Raw genomic sequence first — 25079 nt, forward strand, 5'->3', positions numbered from 1 at the left:
GGATAAGTCTATTTATCAGACATTACTCATGTGTATTTTCTGTTGTCTGCATTTCAATGAAAATTTGATGGCTCACTGGAATATTTGTAACCTGGTGAAAGCATTTTCTTGACTAACTTTATGGCTCATAATTACTGTTCTGTCCATTCAAACAAACAGACAAAAAAAAAAAAAAAAAAAAAAAAAGGGGGGGGGGGACCTTTTATGACAAAAATCTGTATGGCTGATATTTACATCTTCACAGCCAGCAGATACTATTCAGCAAAATGAAGATCAAATAAAGCATATGAATACTTAAGCAATCAAACATGTGCGAGTTGTTTACTGTTCCATAGAACACTCAGTAATATACTTAAAACACGTTAATTATATGAACTCTAGAAATTAGGTGCTGCACATCATGAGTTTGTTTTATGTGATTACGGCAAAGCCTCGAGGGATATCTGCTTAACAGGAGGTATCCCTTTGTAGAAGATGTTTTTAAAACTGTCTCGTATACTAGTTACAAGGGGGGAAAACCAAGAAAATGCCCATGTAGGCAGCCCGTTCGCCGCATTCTAACCTGAGACATAACTACGAGTGTTCAACGACGCTTCGGCCACTAGTAGGCCGGTGCACTTAATTGGAAAGTACAATTCATTATGTAAACAGACATGAAGGTGATGATCAGTTGTGCAGTGTTTTAAGTAATCAAATGTTATAAATGCACAGTTGCTACATTTCTTATTATTTATTAGTCATGTTTATATTGTGTAGATCATACATATGATATAATTATGAATTAACCCAATAACAAAATGTGTACACTCTTTAGTACTCAAATGCTCATCAATTATTTTTCAACTGATTATTACATATCCATGGTAATTTGCAAAGAATTGATGACTGCAGTTGCTGCCAATTACATGATCGTTATATGAATTAAAAGTAACTTCAAATAAACTTTTTGGCAAGGTTCATTTTTGTATTCATACATACACATATATTCACATCTAATAAGATCTTCAACTTATTATTACATATCCATGGTAATTTGCAAAGAATTGATGACTACAGTTGCTGCCAATTACATGATCGTTATATGAATTAAAAGTAACTTCAAATAAACTTTTTTCAAGGTTCATTTTTGTATTCATACATACACATATATACACATCTAATAAGTCATATATTTACATACAGATAGAGAGATGTGATGGTTTAGAAGTTGTTAATATATATTTATTAGTATTAATGTAATGAATAAGATTTATATTTATGAATGTATATATACAAATGTTTTTCATCATGAATAATAATAAATCCATAAATTTCCAATGTTTCAATATGTAGCATTTACAATAAAAGTATAGTTTCTAATGTATTTATAATGCAAAAAGTATTTCATTAATAACATGAAAATAATAGACAAATTTAATGAGTATTCTCATTATTGCATAAGCTATGCTTTTCTTTTTTTATGCATCTTTTATGCTGTTTAAAATGTGTCTCTGATTAAGAAATTAACAATTTAAAAGATAAGTAATAAGGAGAAAAGCCGGGCATATACAAACGGATTTAAAAAAAAATATTCAACTTAAATTTAAGAAATAAAATTCTATTATATAACAGTGATAATACATGATCAGCACGAAATACAACAATTTGGCGATGAACAATTTGTAAGCAAACCCGAACTGCAAGAACCTCTGGTTATATATTTAATGAACATATAAACATTTTAAAAATGACTCAGGCTGTTATATTACAACAAAACAGCAATAATTAAATTGGCCTCTATTTCCACCGTCCGTGACTTCACAGTGAGAGCCATTGCCATATTGAAAGTTATGCATGAACCTTCTGAAGCAGAACTTTTGTCTGATTGGTTGAACATTCAAGGAACACGTCTCCAGCTGGAACATTTTCAGAAATGTTTTAAAATGTTGCCCGTGGACAGAACATGTTCCTCCTAGCTAGACGAAACATTTCTCGGAAGCCTCGCGCGTCCCTAGAAGTGATAGCTTCTTTAGCAAAGTAAGAGAAGGTTTATCATATGAGGAAAGACATGAGGAAGCATCAAGGACATAGCCTGCCTTCATGATTCATGACCTTTCTCATATACTAATTACGAAATACTTAACAGTTAATTTGCAAACAATATAATTTCTAAATAAACTAAAACAATAAATTAACACAAATATAATTTTTAAAGTCCTCAAGTTTTGAAAATGTCCAATGGAAAATTTCTTATAAAGTCTCTTGATGAAAATAGTTCCACAACGTAAATGTTCAAATGTTTTCACAAAGTAAATGTTCACCAAAAAGTGCTTCAAATTTTTGTTGATGAAAATATTTCCATTATAGTGCATATTGAACTGTGAAATTTCATGTAGAAAAATAATACAAAATTTATGATTAATTGCATAAATTGTTCTTGTAAGATAGAACAAAATACAATGCCTGCTTTAAGAATAATTGGCAACCTCAAAATTAACAATTCTAGACTTAGTGCCCTTCCTCTAAATTCATCTGTTCTCCCAACTTCAAGATCTTTCCATGTTATATATCATTGCTTGAAAAAGGTAACTAAAACTAAAATTAACCAATCATAGGTTGTTTCTACAATTGCATCTACTTCAGTATAAATAATACCACTCACAAGAAATTGTGTCATTCTTTTCTAATTTTTTCTTTCGCAGTCACTAAAAATTGTTGGGAGCTTAAAAAAATCCATTTGGGGAATTTTCACCAGGTTAATCCTGTCGGACATTTTTACTGTGATAATTAAATACATAGGAGGAATCAGTTTTGCAGTCATCAAAGACGGGGGTTGAATGCATCATGCTGCTGTCCGTTTTGAGGGCTAAAGGTGGTCCTAAATGTTATTAACAGGGTGGTCATAATGTTCCTTTGCTGTATGTCTATAAATAAAAAGTCCTCTTTTTCAGTTTTCAGTATTAAATTTTTCTCCTTGTCTGGTTTTTGCCAAGTGTAAGTTTTATTCGTACTGTGTGCATTTTTTCCTTCCAAATTTTTTTAACGTGAAATTTTTTAATTTCATGAGTAAAATAGCCATTATGAAAAGAAAACATATAACTTTTGAAGATGTGACATTTTTCAATAATTCTTTGAGATATTTTAGTCCAACTTAACTTTATTGAGCCGAATTGTTTTAAAAAAGATTAAAGTGAAAATCGCTTATGTTGAGTGTTCAAATTTTTACTCTGCTTTGGAAATCAGTGTATGTTGTCTCTAATTGCATATTTGCTCAGGAAAATATGTTTAATAGAAAATCTCTTATATAAAATTCAATACCTCTAAGATGCAGTAGATTATTCATAAATAAACAATGATAGCATCACATTGTCTTTATATATAAGCTTAAATATAGAGATAAATATCAAATGCATTCAAAAATATTATTAATTTCACTATGCATAATTTATTGTAAAGGAAATAGGAAAATGCTTTTTTACTCTTGATTGTGTTAATTTGGTATCCATTTTCTTCATGATATAAGAAAAGGAGTTAATGTTCTAACTTCTTGTTTTGTATCTTAAATACATCTCTTTGAAAAACATTACCAGTCTGTCCATATATCTTCTGCTTAACATGAAGTCAGGCCTGTGGCAACAATAGGTGCAAGGTCGTGCGGCGCACAGCGGTGCTGAGCAATCACTAAAACAAGCATTTCGTCTCGCTGCCTGTATGAACAGGAAAATTCTTGCCTTATTTGATAGAGCCTCCGATTTAGGTAAAACCTGGGAAGCTACTGATTAGAATCTGTACCTAGGCAGCCTCGGCCACAGGTGTTTAAAATCAATCTCCACGGGCCTGAAGTCATCGCTGCCGATGGCTGTTTCAGGCTCAACAAGGACTGCATGGTACTGTCTTGTCCATTCCGTTCGTTGTGGTGGAGCTATATAGTGGCATAGTCATGTTAGTCCGGTGAGAAACATCCCTGTCAATGGTGTTGCCGAATTCAGCGAGCCTTTAAACTGCTTGAGGCTTCCAGTGGTTGCCTGGAGCCTCAAAACTGCATATTCATATCCTTCCATTGTTTTGCCCCTGGAGGGGCCTAAAGCCTACATCTGTATACCATGACATAGCATTAGCAGGCCGGATTCATGGTCCACTCTGTCTGACAGTGTTTAAGTGACTTTGTTTTGCTGTCTGCGGTTCGGGCCCCTGTTGATGGCAGATATTTTTACCATCCCTTCAGAACAGGAACTTGAATGTAAGTTGCTGACTATTCCTGTCAACTCAGGTTAGACTTGGCTCGTCGGCTCGACTGATAGGTTAGCAGCCTCTTGGATCACTTTTAAGGGTTGGGGCATTTAACCGTATTAAGGCAGTCTCGACCCTGCCAGATCTGAGTGCCCCTTCCTCCTAGCACACTGTCTTACTTGACCGAAAGTTATGATCAGGACGAGAGTCCGTCTCTGGTCTTTTCTTCTGTCTTATTTGAACGTGAAAATACTTGATGCCGATGCGTATGTAAGAGTAGACGCATTCGATAAATTGCTTAATCCTTATTTTGTGTCTACTGTTGCAATTGAAGTAATTTGTTGCAACATTTATCTTTTTTGTGATTGCTTATTGTTTTTCTACATAAAAAAAGGCAAGTGCAGTTACATAGTATTATGCTAACCCACAAGCACATGCACTGGGTCCAAAAGAACCAATTCGGGATTGTTGAAGAAAAAATTGTAAATCTTCAGAAAACGTGTTACATCTGTGCTAGTAATAAATTTTAGGATCAACCATGAAAAAATATGCACATTAAAATTTTTAATTTCTGAAAATGCATTTAAGGAATAAAATTTCTTAAAGGAATAAACATTTATATTATATATTGGCTTATTAAAAAATACTTTATCTCTGTGTCGATTCTTTATTAGCTGTGTTGTTTACGCTGCATCAATTCTTTATTTTCTTTATCAGCTCTGTTGTTTACGCTGCATTGATTCCTTATTTTCTTTATTAGCTCTGTTGTTTACACTGCATCGATTCTTTATTTTCTTTATTAGCACTATAGACACCGAGAAAAAAATGCAACAACAAATGTTAGCAGTACTTTATACAAAGTGTTGTGTGTTCCACATACAAATATTTTTCATATTCTGCGCAGCATATTTTCGTTTTCATGTGCATTTTCGCTGGTCAAAATCTTAATTTTTTTTAGCATTCCTAATAATTTTTTTCCGATAAAGCAATTTGTGCCATTCTCACTTTCATTTTCTGAATCTATATCAGTTTCTGAGAATCATTATTATATGAACTAAACATTCATGATTGATTCCATCCTCATTTTCTTCAATATGTTTATTCTACTCCTGTTGATGCATCTAAAAACCTTTAAACCTGTATAAAAAAAAAAAAAAAAAAAAAAAACCGAGTAATTATGCACAAATTGTTGCTTTTCTGAATAAAAAGGCTAACCTAAGTTTAACTGCACTTATCTTTTTTTATTCTTAATTTTTTTATGTAAAATAACAAGAACAACAAGCAATCACCAAAACAAAAAATCACAGTAAAGATAAATGGTGCACAAATTACTACGATTGCAACAGTAGATACAAAATAAGGACTAAGCAATTTGTGGAACACGTCTACGGTGCCCTTGTACCCTTGCATATGCATCGGCATTAAGTATTCTTGTTTACATATATTTTCAAGATCAGCTCGTTTTATGTCAAAAAGCATTAACTGATAAAAATCAAAGCAATTCTTATGCATGAATTGCAGCTTTTGGAAACTTTTGGAGGAAATGTAGTATCGCCAATTGAAACTACGCTATATCGTTGTCAACAACATAGCGGTGTATAGTATTTAGATATTGGTGGGTAGTGTGGGAAAAATGGGCTGGATTTTCATCATGTTGAAATCTCATCTGCTGCTGCACATGGAGTGGTACATTGGTTAGCAATTCTGGCAGATCTTGAACCAGAAAGATATGATTAGTCTCTCCATCTAGGGTTGTTGGAAGCAAGTAGGGGTTAATTATTCTATCACTCAGCAAACCTGCCTGGACATTGATTTTGCAGCTGTGTTGAACAGCATGAGGACATGGGGTTCTTGAATTTTCCTGTGCTCACACATGCACATTGGGCACATTGCACATGCCCTCCATTGTCCACATTGCTTGATCATTAAAGAGGACGTTGGCTACAATGTTGGAGATCAATGCAGTCTGCTGTACAAATCAATGTGCAAAGTTTACACACTGCTAATAATCACTGGTGGATAGATCTTGCACATGTTATGGATGCAACTCATCCTCATGTAAGATATGCCAAGCACTGGATTGAGATGCACTAGGTGCTGCAGTACTTCAAGTAGTCACCTCTGAGTCATTTTTTATGTATAACAGCACGGCTTTTTCCAGGCTGCATATTTGCATTGTTTTGTCAACACCAATATTGTTAATTTGTGTTTTGAAACATCCAGTTTAGCTCAATTAATTATGCAGATGTCTGAACATGGTATGAACAGGGATATATCTGTTGGGAAGCTGGAAATGATACAGTTTTCTAAAAGCTGTTCCAGGACAATTAACTTCCCCATAAATGAGGTGCATATCCGCCATTTTTCTATAAGTGTTTCTATAAGTGTAGTAGAAATCTGAAAAGAGTGAGATTTCCCCCCCCCTTGCTAAGTCTTTAGTTAAAAAATTATTGTAATTTTAACTATGGAGCAATCCAAGTAAAATAACATAAATTTTATTTAGTAGTGGAAGGGTTGGCAGCATTTCCTGTAAGTTAATTTAGAATAGATACAACAATAATTAAAATAATAATAGCAAAAAATTAGCTTATTTTTAAAAAGGAATTAGTCACTTACTGAATACAAACTGAAATTCAAAAATAAACTTAATTCAAATATTGCATAGGTTTAAGTATCTTCTTTGCTGTGATTACTAATACAGTACAAAGTCTGTAATCCTGACGTCCATTATCCGGAATGATCTATAATCCGGACCTCAAAGTCACAAACTCTTTTTTGGTATGCTTTACGCATGCATGTAATGTGTTTATGCTTGCACATAGTGTGTTTACACATGCGTGTTTAATGTATAACGGACGGTATAAGCTAGGCTAAAATTATCTTTACTGATTCTAAGGCATTTCAGTTAATGTTGCAGATTGCGCTTATCTTTAGTCTTCTAATTGGATCCGGCTTATTATTTTTTGCAGAATATTAGAGCAATTTTATAAAAATTAAGCTTGAGCTTTCAATTATGTCTAAAAGAGTTTCCAATTCTGGAGCTGCCAAAGGATCTACAAAGCAAAACATGTTTCAATGTCCATCAAACAAAAAGTGGAATTGCTGCAAAAAATGGATAAAATCATATCCGTCTCAAAATTATGCGAGGAGTGTGGCATTGGATGACACAAGGAAAAAGAACTTTTTGAATTTTTTGTGGAAGCATCTTAAATAACTTACATTGAAAGAAATGTTTAATAAAGTAAACAAATAAATATTAAGCTTTTTTTTTTTGTAAATTTTGATACCCTTTAGATCATAATTGCTCTTTATTTCATGAATTATGGTTTCATATTTTTAATTGTGTAATTTCTGCATGCCATCTTAGCAGATTTACAAATTGATGATCTATAATCCAGAAAACCCCTAATCAGGAATCGCCGAAGTCCCAACGAGTCTGGATTACGGACTTTGTACTGTAATTAGAGTACCGAATATTAAAGTTAGGGAAGCTAGGATACTGAATGTATGTGCATTTTAATACAAGTCTGCCAAATATACAATCATCATGTGTAGTTTTTTTTAATGATGTAATTTAAAAATAAAGAAATTACTTTGTGTGTTTGGAATGAAGTACCAAGGACCAGTAAGAAGTAGATGAAAAAATATCAAAATTTAACGTGCCACAAAGTTTTACAGAATTTTTGTGTGAAGCCGCCTGCTGTACATTGTTTGTTTAGGCTAGTTAAGATCTTGCTATGTATGTTGTAGTAAATCCATGTTGTTGGCTGCAACAGCTGTCTGAATATGTCATAAATCTGGCAGCTTTTGAAGCAGAACCTTACCTCTGCTGAAAAAAATATTGAGTCATCCAAAAAATGTCTTTTTTTTTTTTTTTTTTTAAATGATAAATTTAGGAGCAATACGAAAACACAAGAAAATTTCATTGAATTGCATAAGCACCATTGTATTCTATGTCATTGTGTTATCTTTTCAGCAGCTGGATAATTTCTTTTTTAAAATATAATTAAATTTATTCATAAAGAAGTTATTAACCCTCTGCCTGCTCATCACGCGATTTCCACAGGCAACTCAAGTGTAGCAAAATTTGCTCATCCTGCAATTTTCACGGGCATATATTTTTCTTCCTTTATTGAGGAACACATCCTGCTTTTTCACCATTTAACCAGTGAAATAAATTATATACAGTATCAGATGTTTCATTTAGGTTTTGACCAACACATGTCATTAGTCATCCCCTAAACTGCGGCATTTGAAGGTACTTGGTATTTACCGCTCTAACTTCACTATGTTTTCCGCCTTTTTCTAATCAGAAATGGCTGCTAGAAAACATTCAGTGATTGACAGAGTATATATTCCTGATGATATATCAGATTCTGAAAGTGATTTTAGTTTTGATAGTGATAGTATACATTTTTCGGACTGCTCCTCAGATAGCAAGCCCTTTTTCGAACTCTATCATACTAAACTACATTTCTAAGGTATTTTTTCTCGGTGCATTATATTTTCTTAAGTTTTTTACATTTTACTTTGTTATATCATGCAATAAATAGAAATTAACTGTAATTCAATTGAAATTTATTTTTAAAAAAAATTTTCTGATAACATCTGAAATTAGTTTTTCTGACAACTTAGTTTCTCATGGTAAAAATCTTTTCTAGAAAGAAAAAATGCATATTTCAATTCTCCAAAATATATAGATTTAAAATATGGAAAAAATACACAATTTTTGAAGCGATTTCGGTCCACAAATTAAACAGTCAGAGGATTAAGATGCTGTTTGACTGTCTCCAAAGGAATGAATTCCATGTCTTTTAGAGAATTTTAAAGTGACCAAAAGAGATGAAAATCCGAGGGGGCAAGGCCTATTGAATATGTGGGGTGACACAAAACATCCCTGTCATACTTTAATAAGTCTTTGACATTTTATTGAAATATGGGACTGAGCATTGTCATGATAGCAGGTATCTTCTCGATAATTGGTCATTTCTAGGCACTTTGCTTCAATTTTCTGTTTTTAAAACTGCCATTTGGGAACAGTCATAAGCTATTTTCTCCCTCTTTCTAGCATGCCTTCGTGATGTAACGAAGGTATACACTTGGCATATTTAAGAGGTCCAGATTCGAGTCCCAGCAATGAAACTACTAATTTTTCCTGTATCCAGTTTCAAAAAAAACCTGATGACTTTAGAGTGGTGCCCTAACTAAAAGGTAGTTGTATGTGTATGCTCTCTTCAAGAGTCATAAATTCAAAGATCGTTTCGTTTCAGGAGTCAAGGTTGGGAGAGCATTAGAATTTCAAATCAAAACTTCAAATTTCACAGAACATATAAATAACATTTATTAACGATAAACTTATATTACTTCCGCTTATAGCGGCCATGAAACATAATTAAGCATCAAATAAATATGACATGCGTCATTCTTTATGTTCAAGCGTCAAGTGCTATATTTTTCATCGGCGCGCATCAAGAGCGCCACCTATCTACCAAAAAGACGGAACATACTCCGCCCCGATGAACATTGGTTCATTACAACATTATTATAAAGATCTTCAATTTTAGATTTAAACACGTTTTCCAAAAGTTCAACAGTATATCATATAAAATAAAAATGCATAATGACAAATTTAAATTGAATAACAACATTAAATTTAGCACAAAATTTTACAAATAAAACATACTTACAATCTCTAGAAGGAAAACAAAATAATGAAACTGCTAAATTATCATAATCCACAATTGTGGTCCATTCTCTGAATCTGAAACATAATTGAATTAATAATAATAATAATAAAGACACAAATTATGAATATACAATTAATGTTTTTTTTTAGAGTCTTATTCACTCAATGGTAAGCGGGAAAGTTTATGTATAGGACGCTTCATTTCGCCCAATAAAGTTTTTAGTTTCACAACACGAACTTTTCCATCAGCACCAGGATATAGTTCAATTACTCGTCCAAGTCGCCACTTTAATGGAGGCAAATTTTCGTCCTGTCATTGAGGGCTAAATTTGGTTTATCCCTCAACCATTTGGTACGCCCTTGTAATTGTGAGAGATAATCTCTAGACCAACGTTTCCAAAAGCTCTGGAAAATTTGCTGTGTCAATTTCCATCTTTCAGCAGGGGTTAGCTTATTATTTGTAAGATCAGGTTCAGGAATTGCTGTTAATGTAGTCCCAATTAGGAAATGTCCAGGTGTTAAAGGATTAAAATCTTCAGGGTCAGATGAGATGGAAACTATTGGCCTGGAATTCAAACACGCCTCGATCTGTGTAATTAAGGTGTGAAATTCTTCGTATGTCAGAACCTGGGTCCCAATAGTTCGCTTTAAGTGAATCTTCATTTGTTTCACTCCAGCCTCCCAAAGGCCTCCAAAGTGAGGGGCAGCAGGAGGATTGAAGATCCATTGAATATTTTCACCGCTCAGGTAGTTTTGAAATGCTTCGTCAGAGGAAAGTGTAGCTATGTATCTTCTTAATTCTCGATCAGCCCCAACAAAGTTGGTTCCTCTATCTGAAAAGATTTTCTTGGGTTTTCCTCTGCGTGACACAAATCTTTTCAGAGATGCTAGGAATGCTTCAGTTGTTAGATCACTGACTACTTCTAGGTGAATGGCCTTTGTGGTGAAGCATATGTAAAGGCAAACGTAACATTTATATCTCATTCCTCCTCTTCCTTTCCTAGCTTTAATTAAAAAGGGGCCTGCAAAATCTAGTCCTGTATTCGAGAATGTTTTATCCGGCAATACGCGAGAAGCAGGTAGGTCACCCATTATCTGATTGGATGTGCTTGTTCGATTTTTAAAACATTTTATACATTTCCAAATTATTTTTCTTACAATTTCTCGGCCATTAACGATCCAATATTTCTGTCGCAAAGCAGATAATGTTAATGTGGCTCCTCCGTGAAGGTTCACTTCGTGAAAGTGTTTGACTATCAATTCAGTAACTTGGTGACTTTTGGGAAGAATGATTGGATACTTTGTGTTTTCTGAAAGATTCGAGTTACAGAGTCTACCACCGACTCTAAGGATTTCTTCTCTATCAAGAAAAGGATTTAATTTCAGGATTTTACTGCTGAGATTCAATTTCTTCCCTGCTTTCAAAAGTCTAATTTCTTCTCTAAATTCGAAATTTTGCATGATTTTAAAAATCAAATTGCTTGCCTTATCCAATTCTTGAACTGTTAAAAAACCCTTGAGTTTTAAAGATGTAGGTTTAATATTGTGGCAGAATCTTAAACACCATGCAGTTACGCGTTTCAATTTTTTCCAGGATGAAAACCTGGATATCAATTCAAATTCAGCCTCTTGGCTAATAACAGAACATACAGTAGTTTGACGCTGTTCTACCTGTACATCTTCCACCATAGGCTCGATCAAAGGATCAAAAGATGATGAAAGTAAAATTTTCTCTTTTAACCACACTGGTCCATTGAACCAAAGTTTATTTTCCACTAGATCAGAAGCTCTTAATCCACGTGAAACTATGTCAGCCGGATTGTCATTTCCCTTACAGTATTTCCATTGCGAAGGTGATACACCATCTTGTATTTCCCGTACACGATTAGCAACAAAGGGTTTCCATTTATCAGCGGTACCCCTGATCCAGTGAAGAACAATTTTAGAGTCACTAAAACAAAATACATTATCTTCTTGGATAGTAAATAATTTTCTTAAATATTTAACTATTCTTGCGGCAATAATGGCTCCCATAAGTTCTAAACAAGGCAAGGTTAATTTTTTAAGTGGGGATACATGGCTCTTTGAAAGAACAAAAGACGTACAGCAAGAATCAGGATCACGAAAATATGCAACAGCTCCATATCCCTTGAGGCTGGCGTCACAAAAGACAAAAAGCTCTATTTTATCGAAATTTACACATTCATCATTTAATATGTATTTTCTAGGAATACACAAGTTGAGAATAACTTCAATTTCAAAGTACCAAGTTTTAAATTTTTCACTCAAATAGCTGGGCAAAATTGTGTCCCAATCAATACCCAATTCCCATAACTCTTGTAATAAGAATTTTATTCTGATAACAAAGGGTGCAATGAATCCAACTGGGTCATAAATTTTTGCCACAATCTGTAATACCTTTTGCTTTGTAACGTGTTTCCAGTCAACTGGTTGTAAAAGTTCTTGTACATCTAATTTCAATGTATCCTCATCCAAATCCCAAATTATTCCCAGCACCTTTAACGTTTTCTTATACAAATTATCTTCCTTATTAATTAAACCAATATCTTGCCAATGATTTTTAAAAGATACAGAATTTGATTCAAATTTTCTTAAGTTCATACCAGCGTCTTGAAGAATTTTAACTGCATCAGTTGATAATGAGAAAACTTCTTCAACGGAGTCTGCTCCATGGATAAGGTCATCAACATATAAGGACTTATTTAACATGTCAACAGCTTTGCTATATTTCTTTTCATAACCCTTAATATGATGTTTGATAGTGGCGGACAAAATAAACGGACTTGTTGTTATTCCAAACGGCACTCGGCACATTCGGAAAACCTTAAAGCCTAAACTATTGTCACTATCGTCGTAAGGATGGTCAAACCACAAGAACCTTAAAAAATTTCTATCTTCACTATCAATTTGAATTTGGTGAAAAGCCTTCTCTATGTCTGCACAAAATGCAACTTTATGTACGCGAAATTTTAAAATTATATCCAACAAGTTAGGATTTAAATTAGGGCCTGATATCAAACATTCATTTAACGATTTAGCTCCTTCAGACTTAGAAGAGGCATCGTAAACTATTCTTATTCTTGTTGTTACTTTTTCTTCACGTACAACTGGCCTATGAGGCATATAATAACAGTTAGGTTCATTTTCAACAAACTTACATTGTTCAACAATCCCCCTTTCAACTTGTTCTCTAATTATATTATCATATTCATTATATAGGAAATCATTTCCCTTTAATTTATGCTTTAGTCCTAGAAATCGTTGTTTAGCAACGAAAAAATTATCAGCAAGTTGTGATTTATTGTCCTTCCAAAAGAGTTTCGTTTCGTACCTGCCGTTATTAAATTTTAAACTGTCGTTAAAATGCTTAATAGTATCCAAATCAGTTTTCGAAAATATTTTGTTTTCATTTTCAATTCCTAGCGAATCCAATTTCCAAAATGACTGCAAATCAAATGTGTTTCCTTCAACGGCAGATAAAAACAACGCATTAATTCGAGTATTATTATTTTTTACTTTACCTATCACTGTGTATCCAAATATGGTCGGTACTATAAACAAACCATCATTTATCATTGAATTACTTCCTGTTTGTATATACCAGAAATGCTCTGCGCCAAGCAGAATATTTATGTTCTCATTAACGGGACTTGTATCCGAAAGTTTCAAACCTTTTTTAGTCATAAATTCTTTAATGTTTTGACATGTTGATGGCGCCTGGAAGTTTATTGATGATATTAATTCTATCCCTATAGCTTCTACAACAAGGCAGCGATCATCGTTTTTATTTTTTATTTTTAGACTATATACTACATCAAATTCTTGCGAGTTACCGCACTGAATTCCAAACGAATAAATTGTTAGAAATTCTTTTCTAATGACTTGCAATTCTAAATCGCTCGCTAACTTGTGGTTGATGAAGTTTCATTCACTACCTGAATCAATTAATAATCTTACGATTCTCGATTTATTTTTGCTTTGAGCAATAACAGAACATGTCTGTAAAAGCACACTATTTTCAGGTTTTAGAGTGTTACAGTGGGAAGTAGATACTAAAGTTTTATTTTGCGTATCTGCGGAGTTAACATCTTCCATTTCTTTCGATTTCAAACGGCAGAAAAGTTTATTATGATTTTTCTCGTTACAATGTTCGCATGGTTGTATTTTTGATCGACAAAACGCCCGCAAATGTGATCTCAGAAAGCATCTGTAACAGCGACCTTCATGTTTCAATTTGTTTCGTTTTTGTTCGTCGGAAAATTTCAAACATCCGGCAGATGTATGTTCGTTTGATTTGCAGAATATGCAAAACATTTTTACCGATGTGTTAAAAGCAGAAGCTTGTGATTTGACTTTATAATTTTTTAACCCTTGTTTAGGATTAACCCCTGTGTATTTATTACCTTTTGAGCTATTAATCAAAATACTTGCTTCTCGGCATTCAGTTTCTATTTTAATGAACTCTATTAATTCACTTACTTCTATATTTTGGTTAGATGTTCTTTTTCTATGGAATTCAAGAGCTAAATCTTCAGGTAACAATTTAAGAATTATTGGGTTCAATAACTGTCCGTATGAACCGCTAGTAACATCTAAACTACTTAAATTTCTAACGCAGATTTGTAACTGATCATAGAGCTTTCTTAACTCAAAAACATTCGAAGAACTTTTAACTGGTTCTAACTGTAACAACATCTGCATGAATTTTGATATAATAACATCTTTACGACCAAACCTCTCTTCTAAACTTTTAATGCATAGATCATAATTTTCTTCAGATAAAGCATAACCAGAAACACAATTATATGCTGAACCAGATAATAAACTTTTCAAATATGTAAACTTATCTATTTTAGATAATCTTGGATTAGAATGAATAGCATTATCATACGAATTAAAGAATTCGAGCCATTTACTGGGATCACCAGCAAATTTTTCAATATTTAATTTAGGTAACTTTACTGAAGCACTACTTGTAACAACATTATTACCATTCAGAGTACTACTAATACCATTACTAGTTGCAATTATACTTCTTTCAACAACTTCATTACTGTTAATTTTCTTTACTTTACTAACAATCTTAGCTTTAAACGTTATAATTTTTTCATCATATTCTTCACATACAAGTAGTTCGTTATCATATTCTTTTTCATCAATTATGAGAGCATCGATCTTTGAGTCAAGAATTTTAAATTTATCATGGTATTCAATTAACAATTCATATGATTAATTTAGATCTTCTACATGTTCTTTACTTAATGCTTCCGATAATAATTTCTCAAGTTTATTTAGAAGTGTAGTAACTTTACTACATACAATAGCACGTTTCTTTTTCTCTTTTGCTAAATCATCCATCATGCTTCGTTTTCAAAGATCGATACCAAGAACAAATAAATCAAAAGTCTTACCTTTCAAAAGGTAATTCCCCTTGTCGCGGGTTTCAGACACCAGAAAAATGTATGTGTGTGCTCTCTTCATGAGTCATAAATTCAAAGATCGTTTCGTTTCAGGAGTCAAGGTTGGGAGAGCATTAGAATTTCAAATCAAAACTTCAAATTTCACAGAACATATAAATAACATTTATTAACGATAAACTTATATTACTTCCGCTTATAGCGGCCATGAAACATAATTAAGCATCAAATAAATATGACATGCGTCATTCTTTATGTTCAAGCGTCAAGTGCTATATTTTTCATCGGCGCGCATCAAGAGCGCCACCTATCTACCAAAAAGACGGAACAGTAGTGGATGATGATTCTTTACCACCAGGATTTGGCGATAGGATCCCCTAATTCCCAGTCTCCTTTTAAAAGGGGGAGAGTATATAAGGTATTTTCTTCCTCACTCTACACAGTATTTTTCCAAATTTATTGTCTGATGCAGTGGCAACAGTTCACAGTGTTATAGTTCCTCTGGAGTCCCACCAAATACAGAGTCTTACTTTTTTGAGTTGTTGCCTCCCTTATGATGTTACTAAAAGAAGATTCTTTTGGCTTAAGTTCTATATTTTTCTTGTAACTTTATTGTACAGTATTCACTTCTCATCTCCAGCAATGAAGCATTTAAAAAAAGAAGGTTCTGCACTTCTTTTCAGCAAAGAATCACATGCCGAAATTCGAGCAAGCATAATTTGCTCTACTGAAGTATAGTGTACCCATATACCATTAGCAGCTTATATATCATACCATATATCATAGTAGCTCAAATGATTGTGTACCTTACTTTTTGAAATACTTAGTCTGTCTAGTAGTTTTCGAACTGCATGATTCAAATTTTCATCTGTAGCTTCTTTTAATTGACACTTGTTTATGAAAGATGGTCATCCAAAGCAGGCATCATCTCTGAGGCTGAAATATTCACACTTAAACTTCTCAAACGAACATTATACTGTGTCATCAGCAACAACACATGCTAGAATAGTCAACATTAGCAAAAAAGAAAGTATTTAAACATCCACTTTGATCAAAACTATTCCTTATCAAGAGTGACAAAATAATTAGAAAATGCGCTTTGATATGAAAACCCACAGGGTTTTGCAGATAACGCTGTAATAGGGTATTAATGTCAAATTAATCTTATTGGTCAAGTGCAAAATATCAAATTATTGGTAATACAGTACAAAGTCTTTAATCTGGACTCGTTGGGGCTTCGGCGATTCCGGATTGCAAGTTTTTCCGGATTGTAGATCATCAATTTAAATCTGGTAAGATGGCATGCAGAAATTATACAATTAAAAATATGAAACCGTAATTTATGAAATAAAGAGCAATTATGATTTAAAGGGTATCAAAATTTAATTTACAAAAAAAAAGCTTAATATTTATTTGTTTACTTTATTAAACATTTCTTTCAACACGCACATGTGTAAAGCATACATTACGCATAGTCGAAGATGAAACACTACATTTAGTAAGGAATTATAAACCGAATAAAATAAAAACATCTACCCTGAAGATGAGGATAGTGCTGACAGATCTACTTCCAGTTCATTGCATGCTGCGACGTCCCCCCCCCTGCAGAGCAGCGTAAAATTGATAAACAGATTTCGGAATGGTTAGAGAAACAAAATACCTATCTGTCACTTTCTTCATGCCTTTATAAATTTTTTGCAGCAATTCCACTTTTTATTTGATGGACATCAAAACATGCTTTTCCTTTGTAGATCCTTTCGCAGCTCCAGAATCGGAAACTCTTTTTGACATAATCGAAAGTTCAAGCTTACTTTTTAAAAAATTGCTCTAACAGTCTGCAAAAAATAATAAGCCGGATCCAATTAGAAGATTAAGGAACAAGGCAATCTGCAACATTAACTGAAATAGATGATTAGATAATTTTAACCATGCCTATACCGTCCGTTATACATTAAACGCACATGCGCAAACATATTATGTGCATGCGTAAATGCATATGCACATGCGTAAATATATTATGCGAATGCGTGAACGCATACGCAGAAAGTTTGTAGCTTTGAGGTCCAGATTATAGATCATTCCGTGTTATGGATGTCCGGATTAAAGACTTTGTACTGTACCAAGGTTACCTGATTTTACATTCTTTTATTTTTTACTGTAGGTATATGTCAGGAATGCAATATGTGTGTTATTGCTTAACTCCAAGAGTTTTGCTAGCTTATTCAGGCAACCATTTTAACCACTGACATGATCTTCCTATTCCATATTTAAGATGGCAAGAACTTAATAACCACCTAGAAATGTTTGTACAGTAAGAAGTCCTAATAGAAAATTTATAAATCTGTATGGATATGTATATGTGTTTAACACTAATTTGTTGTTATACATATGTATTCTGTTTAATAATTTGAATCTAAAGTATGATGTGTAATTAAAGCAAAAGTTAATTTATTTTAAATTACAAGAGCTATTTTTTTCGAGGTCCAATCAGTCGCAAAATGAAAACTACATTGAAAGTCAAGACTGTTTTATTTGGAAAATTTAGATATGCCTTTCAGCTACTTCTCTACGAAGTCACCGCTCCGACGGAGACACTTGTTACAGTGTGATACCAACTTTCCAATATCCTTATCATAAAAGACAGTTTTCTGTACTTTTAGCGAATTCTCTATGCTGGTCTGAAGCTTATTGTCCAAGCCAAACTTCTATCCTTTTAGCTAGCCTTTCATGTGAGCAAAGCAAAGATAATCGGAAGTAGCTAAGTCTAGGTTGTATGGTGGGTGATCGAACATGTCCCATCAAAAATGCTGTAGGAGTCTCTGCAGCTGCAGCAAAGATGCTGCAGAAGCGTCTTTGTTACAGTTGCAGTTTGTGATCGCACATTGTGATGAAGAAGGACAATATCTAATGACACCATTCCTCTGCACTTATTCTGAATTGTCCTTCTTATATGTTGAAGAGTAACGCTGTACGAGGCTTGATGGTCATGCTACATTCCTTGAATTCCACCAAGAGAACATCTTTTTGGTCCCAGAACACAGTAGCCATATACTTTTTGCTGGAGAAGGGTTGCCTTGAACTTCTTTGGTTTACTCAGCAAATGAGTATGAATCCAGTGTTTGGATTGCTGTTTTGTTTCTTTAGTTTTGAAAGGGATCCCTCTCTCATCCCCTGTGGCAGTTTTTGTGCAAAAACTTTTCTCCTTCATTGTGATGCCGCTGGAGAAATATTAAGGCGGCACCTATACACTGTGTTTAGTGATGGTCGGACAGCACCTTTGGAACCCATCTCAAACAGAGTTTGTGGTATTGGTGTCTGTCACTCATCATGATGGTACAAAGAGCTGACCATGAAATTTTGGGAAACGTATCACTAAGCACAGGAATTGTGAACTGATGACTTTTTTTAATCGCCTGATCCACTCACTAAAGAAGTTCATTGGTTAACACTCTCTTCCTTCCCAGCCCGCCTGCATCATGAACATTTGTATGTCCTGCTTCAAAGTTCCTGCAGCATTGTCACACTTTGCCATTATTCGTGAAAATTTCTCCATGCCCGTTACTTATTTATTGCTGAATTTTGGCTGCATTGCAGCCTTCAGCATGCAGAAATCAAATGACAGCACAAATGTCATACTTAGCAGGAGAGACTATTAGTTCAAGCCATGTTTATATGCTTAGTGCGCACCTGATGTGATCAATGAGCATACTAGAGTACACTGTGCAACATATCTGCACACAGTGTCATCAGATTTTTCACAGGAGTTTTCATGAGCGATCGGACCTTGAAAATTGTATTTGTTTATAATATTTAGTTGTGTGCTTTAAAACAATAGAATAATATATGGACCACAATTTTTATATTGAAGTTGTTTGTTGTTTGATTGTGAATTGAAGTATTTGTTATAAATGTATCTGTCTCATCTCTCCTCCCATTTTAGGCCAGAAATATTGTGTGCACAATAGAATTCAGGGATAGTGATGATGAAAATGCTGAACCTTTAAAGGTAATAATACTTTATTGTATATCAGGTGAATGGGACAAAAAAAAAAAAAAAAAAAAAAAAAAAAAAAAAAGAAAAAGAAAAAGAAAGAAAGAAAGAAAGAAAAAGATTACAGTGTATCCTCAATTTTCCTCCTTTCTCTCACTCATTCACACAATAACTGGCATCTGTATGTGCCCTTGTCATTTGTGGGAAAATAACTAGATGGACAGATTTTGGCACATATGTTCAACTTGAAGTTTTTCTGAGTCATTCCTGGTTTTTTTTAGTTTGAAAGCAGAAACTTGAACACTCATGTCTGTCAGAAAAACATAAAATTTCAATATTATTGAAGACAAAATTATCAAGGAGTTTGAGAAATCAAATCAGTCAAAAGCTACCTTGCAAAAGCCTGTGGAATTTTTCGAGCATCATTAAATGATATTTTATCATCAGAGGACACTATAGATTGTGATAATAAAGAAAAAAACAGTGAGTATCTCCTTATCAGGAAATTGAAAAAGCTTTAACCACATGGATAAAATATGCCAGGTTAGAAAAGTGCCAATTTTCACTTCACATTTGAAGGAAAAAATGTTTTCAAATTGCTGTTGAACTCACAGAATAAAGCTTTGCAGCTGTTAATGGAAGACTAGAAAGGCTAAAGATAAGACATGACTCATCATTAAAAAAATCAAGACAGTAGCATCTGATGTAGATTCAGAGGTTGTCTTTGATTGGAAAAACATGTTGATAAAAAAAGTTTGCAAACAGTGTGGTCTTAGTTACATTTTAATGTGGATGATGCAGATTGTTTTGCAGAATTTTGCCCAGCAAAACTCTTTCTTTCAAGAAGGAAAAATGCATATGAGAAAAACAGAGTAAAGAAAGACTGTCTGTTTTACCGAAATCCAACATGAATGACAGTGAGAAAAATTTAACCTATTATCTTAGGAAAATCTGTAATCTCCCAGTGTTTTAAGGGTGTTAAATTTTTGCCAGTGACAACTCCAAAGCTTGAATGACTTCAGAGCTATTGGAAAAGACAATCAAGAACTTAGATGCAAAATTTTTGCAGAAGTTGAAATAGCTTTACTTATTGACAACTGCTCAGCTCACCCCAGGTAAACAGTTTAGAAGCCATAAAAATTATCTACTTACGACCAAATGTGACTAAACTATAAAAAAAAGTCTTTTGAAGTATTTTATAACTGCCCTTGATGATATATCTTCCTTTTCTGTTACTGTGCTTGATGCAATTTTCTATAGCGAAAAGCTGGAGTATGATTTCAACCAAAACTATTTAGATATACAGATTTCAAAGTATTTTCTTCAGAAGCTAATCCTAAAGAGAGTGAGAGTGAGGATGATGTCCCTTTATAAGACTTAAGACTAGGAACTAAAAAAGCATAATTTAGAATTTGATTTAGATGAATGCGTTTCTTTGGACAGTGAAGTAATTATGAACTTTGGAGAAATTTCAGCACCAAATATTGTTTCCAAATTAAAATTTTACACTGTCCTGAGTCCTCTGATAGAAGTGGTGATGAACTAGATCAAGTGCTATAATTGCATTAAATAAGGTTAAAAGAATTTTAATTTTTTGTTCCCCCCCCCCCTAAAAAAAGTAGATTACAAAGATTTTTCAATGGCAAGAAAAACAAAAACTTGTGGAAACTAACAAACTAGTAGTATTAAAACAAGCATTAATTAAAGATTTTTTTAAATAAAACATAAGTGACTTTTTTTAGTGTATTCTTTATCTGTATAATGCAGTTATTTTTTAAAGTAGCATTGTAGTGTGTACTTAGAAATAGTATTTGCATAAATGCTTTTTTCATATGTCCTATTTCATTTCTAGAACATCCAGCCTTGGTTAAAATGAAAAATTTCATTAACTCATGTTTTCTGTATCCCTGCTTATGCTGTCACTTTTGTCTGGCCTATTGGGGGGATTGGGGGTGGGATAGTTTAATGAGGATTGATTGTACTTGTTCTGCATTTTTTAAAAATCTTCTTCTTGCACATTTTATTTATGTCATGCAATTTTATGTATTTTTGTACTGCAATTACTATTTATTACAAGCTGAGAGCTTGTACATAATGATAAACAGTTTTCATAAATACTTCTTTTCCATTATTTTTCCTACTGTTTTAATTAAATCATAGAAAGAAGAATATGATTCTAATAATGTGTTTATGAACAATTTATTTCTTTTAGTTTTACTTCTGTTGTTATTGTTTTATAAAATGGAGAAATGGTAAGTTATGAGTAATTGTATGTTTATCTCATATGCAATTTCTGTACAGGTTATTTATGGCAGTCCTGGAGAGCCAGTTTATTGTTCAGAAGCCAGCACTTCAATAACTCATCATAATATTAGTCCAGATTTTTATAAAGAGGTATAATAAATATTAAATCTGTTTATAATGTTGTTAATATTTTTTATTGAATTTTATTGAAACAATAATATTTTTGTAAGTCTAAGTAAGTTAGTTTGTATAATAGTAAGTAGTATATGTAATATTAGCTTAGCTGTTGTGTATATGTATATGTGTAAAAAGGAAAGTCCAAAATCAATACCCAAATTTGTGCTTCAAGCTAAATATATGGTGGCAGTATTGAACTATAATAAAAATTTAAATTCAATTCATATTCAACTTGGAATAAAGAATTAGGCATAAATAAAATTATTTTGCAAAAGGAATAAACCATTGTAAAAAAAAAAAAAAAAAAAAAAAAACTCCTATTTTGAAATTTAATTAACAGCAAGTGCATAAATGCAGTAACAGTAGGGTGCAAAAATTAAATTCAATCAAAGAAGTACAGTCAAAAGTCGTTAATTCGGACACCCATAATCCGGAATGATCTATAATCCGGACCTCAAAGCTAAAAACTTTCTGCGCATGCGCCGCGTTGACACATGCGCATAGGCGTTTACGCGTGCACGTACGACCTTTTACGACTGCGCATATGCATGTGCACAAGCACAGAATACGTTTTTGCGTGCGCGTTTTATGTATAACGGACGGTATAAGCTAAAATTATCTAATTATCTATTTCAGTTAATGTTGATGATTGCGTTGTTCATTAATCTTCGAATTGGATCCGGCTTATTATTTTTTGCAGACTGTAAGAGCAATATTATAAAAGTAAACTTGAACTTTCGATTATGTCAAATAGAATTTCCGATTCTGGAGCTCCCAAAGGATCGCGCAAAACGAAAGTATGTTTCGATGTCCATCAAACAAAAAGTGGAATTGTTGCAAAAAATGGATAAAGACATGAAGAATGTGACAGAGAGGTTAATGAAAACGAAAAAATTTCGATTCAAAAGTTATTCGGTTTTCTCGGCACAGCAATTAACGGGACTTGAACAGCGGAACTTTGTAACTGAACAAGAAATTATATCTGTTTATAGAATTAAAGAGAAAGTATTATCACATAAAACGAAGCAACTTAAACAACTTACATTGAAAGAAATGTTTAATAAAGTAAACAAATAAATATTAAGCTCTTTTTTTTTTGTAAATTTTGATACCCTTTAGATCATAATTGTTCTTTATTTCATAAATTACGGTTTCATATTTTTAATTTTAGAATTTCTGCATACCATCTTACGAGATTTAAACTGATGATCTATAATTCGGAAAAATCGATAATCCAGAATCGCCGAAGTCCCGACGAGTCCGGATTAACGACTTTTGACTGTATTTACATCTTCTTCAAGGGATTGAAGTATTGAGAAAAGTATTTCAGCCTATTTCTGAACTGGTTTCTGAACATTTGAAGATAAAATTGTTTTGTAGTTTACTACAGTTTTAAATTTATGTCATTATCAGTTCAAAAACAGGCTGATCAGTTTACTTCTCTTAATGCACCAACCCCTTAGGAAAATGCATCAGGAGATGTAAACTATACTTTGATTGTTAAGGTCTTAATTTTTGAGCTATTGTTATTGCATTCATACATTTGATGTTTATTAAATTTCAAAATTGAACTCATTTTCTTATTTTTTCACAGTTATTTATTGCTTTTTTGGAATAATTCATTTATTACCAACTCTTTACTCCAAATTGAATATGTATTGAAATTCAAATTTTTGTTTTCATTAAGTAATATATTGTTACGAAATGTATAGGTGCAATAAGATGGTTTCTCGTAAAGCAGGTTTAGGGTTGCCATAAAATGGCAAGGGAAGGCAGGGTTGCCATATTTTGCCATAAATCGTCCATTTGGTGTGAAAATTGGCGATATGCCATGGATAGATGGAGAACCTTCTGGAATGAATTCTTACCAGATTAGCCCAGAATGTTCTCAAACACAAGCCAAAAACTATATCAACCCTGCTGGTAAGCGGAGTTAGAGAGTGTGAGATAGTTAGAATTGAGTTAGTGCCTCATCTAGTGAGTTGATAGTCAGGCAGTGAGTGCTGAGTCGGTCGTCGAGTGCATCGAAAGAGTCTCTTATTGTATCGTGGTTAGAGCATCGTCGAGAGAGTGTGTTGTGCTCCAGGAATGACTGAACTGAAGAGTTGGGAGCTGTGCTCTATAAATCTTGTGTGTCATCGAGGGCATCGCTAATTGTAATGTAGAGAGTCTCGAGAGTACGTGGAGTTCTGAGAATGACCAAGCAGAGTCGGGAGCTGTACTCTGGTGCTTTGCAGTGAAGCTGTCTTTACCGTTATAGCCTGATAACCTGAAGGCTGTGTCGCTGATTGTTCCAGCGAGTGTACAGTAGATCTTCGACAACTGTAAAACGTGTTTTTGGAGCTGTACTGATTAATATTGGCTAAATAAAGTGTGTTTCGATACTTCATCAAGTGTCATTGTTATTCACTTCAAATCTATGAACCCCATACAAACGTGAAGTGAAGGAAGAAAATAAAGTAACAACTGGTGTCAGAAGTGGGATTTGCAAGTAAATGTCAGTGACCCGCCTGCAGAGGAAAGCCATGGCGGAGGAAACAAAGACTTTGCTGGAGTTCTTAGCCGAGATGAGGGTTGAGATGAAAGCTGGACAGGAGGAGATAAGAGCCAAGAGAAAAGCCGGATAGGAAGAGATGAAGGCTGAAATGAAAGCCGGATTGACTGAGATAAAAGCCGAATATGACGAGATAAAAGCTGGATATGAAGAGATGACAGCTGAGGTGAAAGCCGGCCGAGAAAAGCTGCGAGAGCAACTCTCACAGATGAAAGTGGAGCTTGCAGAAGAAATTGGAGCCATAAAAGAAGATGCAGAAATGACTTAAGTGGCATCTGAAGAATCAGAGGATGAAGACATGGAAGAAGTAGCTAATGAACTGCCTGAGAAAGATCAAGAAATGATAGATGAAACATCTAACAGGAGTAAAGGAAAAGAATGAAAACATGAAGAAATAAAAGAGAGGGAAAAAGCTTTTGATTCTCAAGTGCCTGAAGTGGAAGAAAATGAAAATGCGATTGTTAAGTTCGTCAAAACTGATAGTGAAGTCTCAGTTAACGAGTACTGAACCATCTGAAAATGCATGTGATGCAGAGATGAAAGAAGCTGATGTACAGCTTAAGCAGTGTGCTCCAGTATTGCAAGAAAATTCACCCACTCCACAAACTGAGTGTGTGTCTTCTAATTTAGATTATGCAGACACGGACTTGATTCTAAACCAGGATACTTGTGTTTTTAAAGTATCAGGTTCCATTCATGACTCTGATGCAGAATTTGGAGCTGGTTCTCAGGAAACAGAGGAAAATGTGCATGTACCGGCTGCAGAAAATACCGAGGTGA

The 25079-nt window shown here is 33.7% G+C and overlaps 1 protein-coding gene across 8 annotated transcripts in view; it reads left to right on the top strand.

Moving 5' to 3' along the window:
• Ziz (dedicator of cytokinesis protein Ziz) overlaps nt 1-25079 on the top strand; it is a 292231-nt gene that overhangs the window by 94996 nt on the left and 172156 nt on the right. For all 8 annotated transcript variants that reach the window (XM_085811589.1, XM_085811587.1, XM_085811582.1 and 5 more), the window contains exons 16-17: nt 19274-19339; nt 21626-21718. In XM_085811589.1, the coding sequence (XP_085667715.1) occupies nt 19274-19339; nt 21626-21718 (159 nt within the window). The remainder of the gene's footprint in view (nt 1-19273; nt 19340-21625; nt 21719-25079) is intronic.

This window comes from Stegodyphus dumicola, chromosome 2, assembly GCF_044657685.1.
Source record: "Stegodyphus dumicola isolate Sdum_Otavi_A_Nest chromosome 2, ASM4465768v1".
Classification (NCBI taxonomy): domain Eukaryota; kingdom Metazoa; phylum Arthropoda; class Arachnida; order Araneae; family Eresidae; genus Stegodyphus; species Stegodyphus dumicola.